At 50.0% G+C, this 1022-nt stretch overlaps 1 protein-coding gene across 1 annotated transcript; it reads right to left on the bottom strand.

Moving 5' to 3' along the window:
• Positions 1-81: 81 nt before the first annotated feature.
• LOC113942748 (34 kDa spicule matrix protein-like) lies at positions 82-654 on the bottom strand (the record flags this gene model as incomplete). The annotated part of the gene is made up of 2 exons (XM_027633800.1): positions 82-256; positions 507-654. Coding segments are annotated over 2 exons (323 nt in total), but the record flags the coding sequence as incomplete, so codon positions are not given.
• Between the last annotated feature and the right edge of the window lie 368 nt (positions 655-1022).

Below are 1022 nucleotides of genomic sequence, written 5' to 3'. Positions count from 1 at the left end.
ATCCAATCTATTCCCAAGCATTCCCAGCCACTTCCCAAGAATTCCCAGCTCCTTCCCAAGGAATCCCAGCTCCTTCCCAGCAATCCCAGCTCATTCCTGAGAAATCCCAGCTCATTCCCAAGAAATCCCAGCTCCTTCCCAAGAAATCCCAGCTCCTTCCCAAGAATCCAAACTCCTTCCCAAAAAAATCCCAGCTCCTTCCCAAGGAATGCCAGCTCCTTCCCAAGCAATCCCAGATCATTCCCAGCAACCCAATCTACTCCCAAGCATTCCCAGCTCCTTCCCAAGGAATCTCAATTCCTTCCCAAGCAATCCCAGATCATTCCTGAGCAATCCCAGGTCATTCCCAAGAAATCCCAGATCATTCCTGAGCAATCCCAGGTCATTCCCAAGAAATCCCAGATCATTCCCAAAATCCCAGCTAATTCCCAAAAAATCCCAACTCCTTCCCAAAAAAATCTCAACTCCTTCCCAGCAATCCCAACTCATTCCCAAGCAATCCAAACTCCTTCCCAGCAATCCCAGCTCCTTCCCAAGAAATCCCAGATCATTCCCAAGCAATCCCAGCTCCTTCCCAAGGAATCCCAGCTCCTTCCCAAGGAATCCAAACTCCTTCCCAAGGAATCCCAGCTCCTTCCCAAGGAATCCCAGCTCCTTCCCAAGGAATGCCAGATCATTCCCAAGCAATCCCAGTTCCTTCCCAAGAAATCCCAGCTCCTTCCCAAAAAATCCAAGATCATTCCCAAGAAATCTCAACTCCTTCCCAGCAATCCCAGCTCCTTCTCAGAAATCCCAGCTCCTTCCCAAAAAATCTCAACTCATTCCCGAGCAATCCCAGCTCCTTCCCAAGAATTCCCAGCTCCTTCCCAGCAATCCCAGATCATTCCCAAGCATTCCCAGCTCCTTCCCAAGAATTCCCAGCTCCTTCCCAGCAATCCCAGCTCCTTCCCGAGGAATCCCAGATCATTCCCAGCAATCCAATCTATTCCCAAGCATTCCCAGCCACTTCCCAAGAATTCCCA

This window comes from Corapipo altera, unplaced genomic scaffold (assembly GCF_003945725.1).
Source record: "Corapipo altera isolate COAL_440 unplaced genomic scaffold, ASM394572v1 53799, whole genome shotgun sequence".
NCBI classification, from domain to species: domain Eukaryota; kingdom Metazoa; phylum Chordata; class Aves; order Passeriformes; family Pipridae; genus Corapipo; species Corapipo altera.
This window is presented reverse-complemented; position numbering and strand designations above follow the sequence as displayed.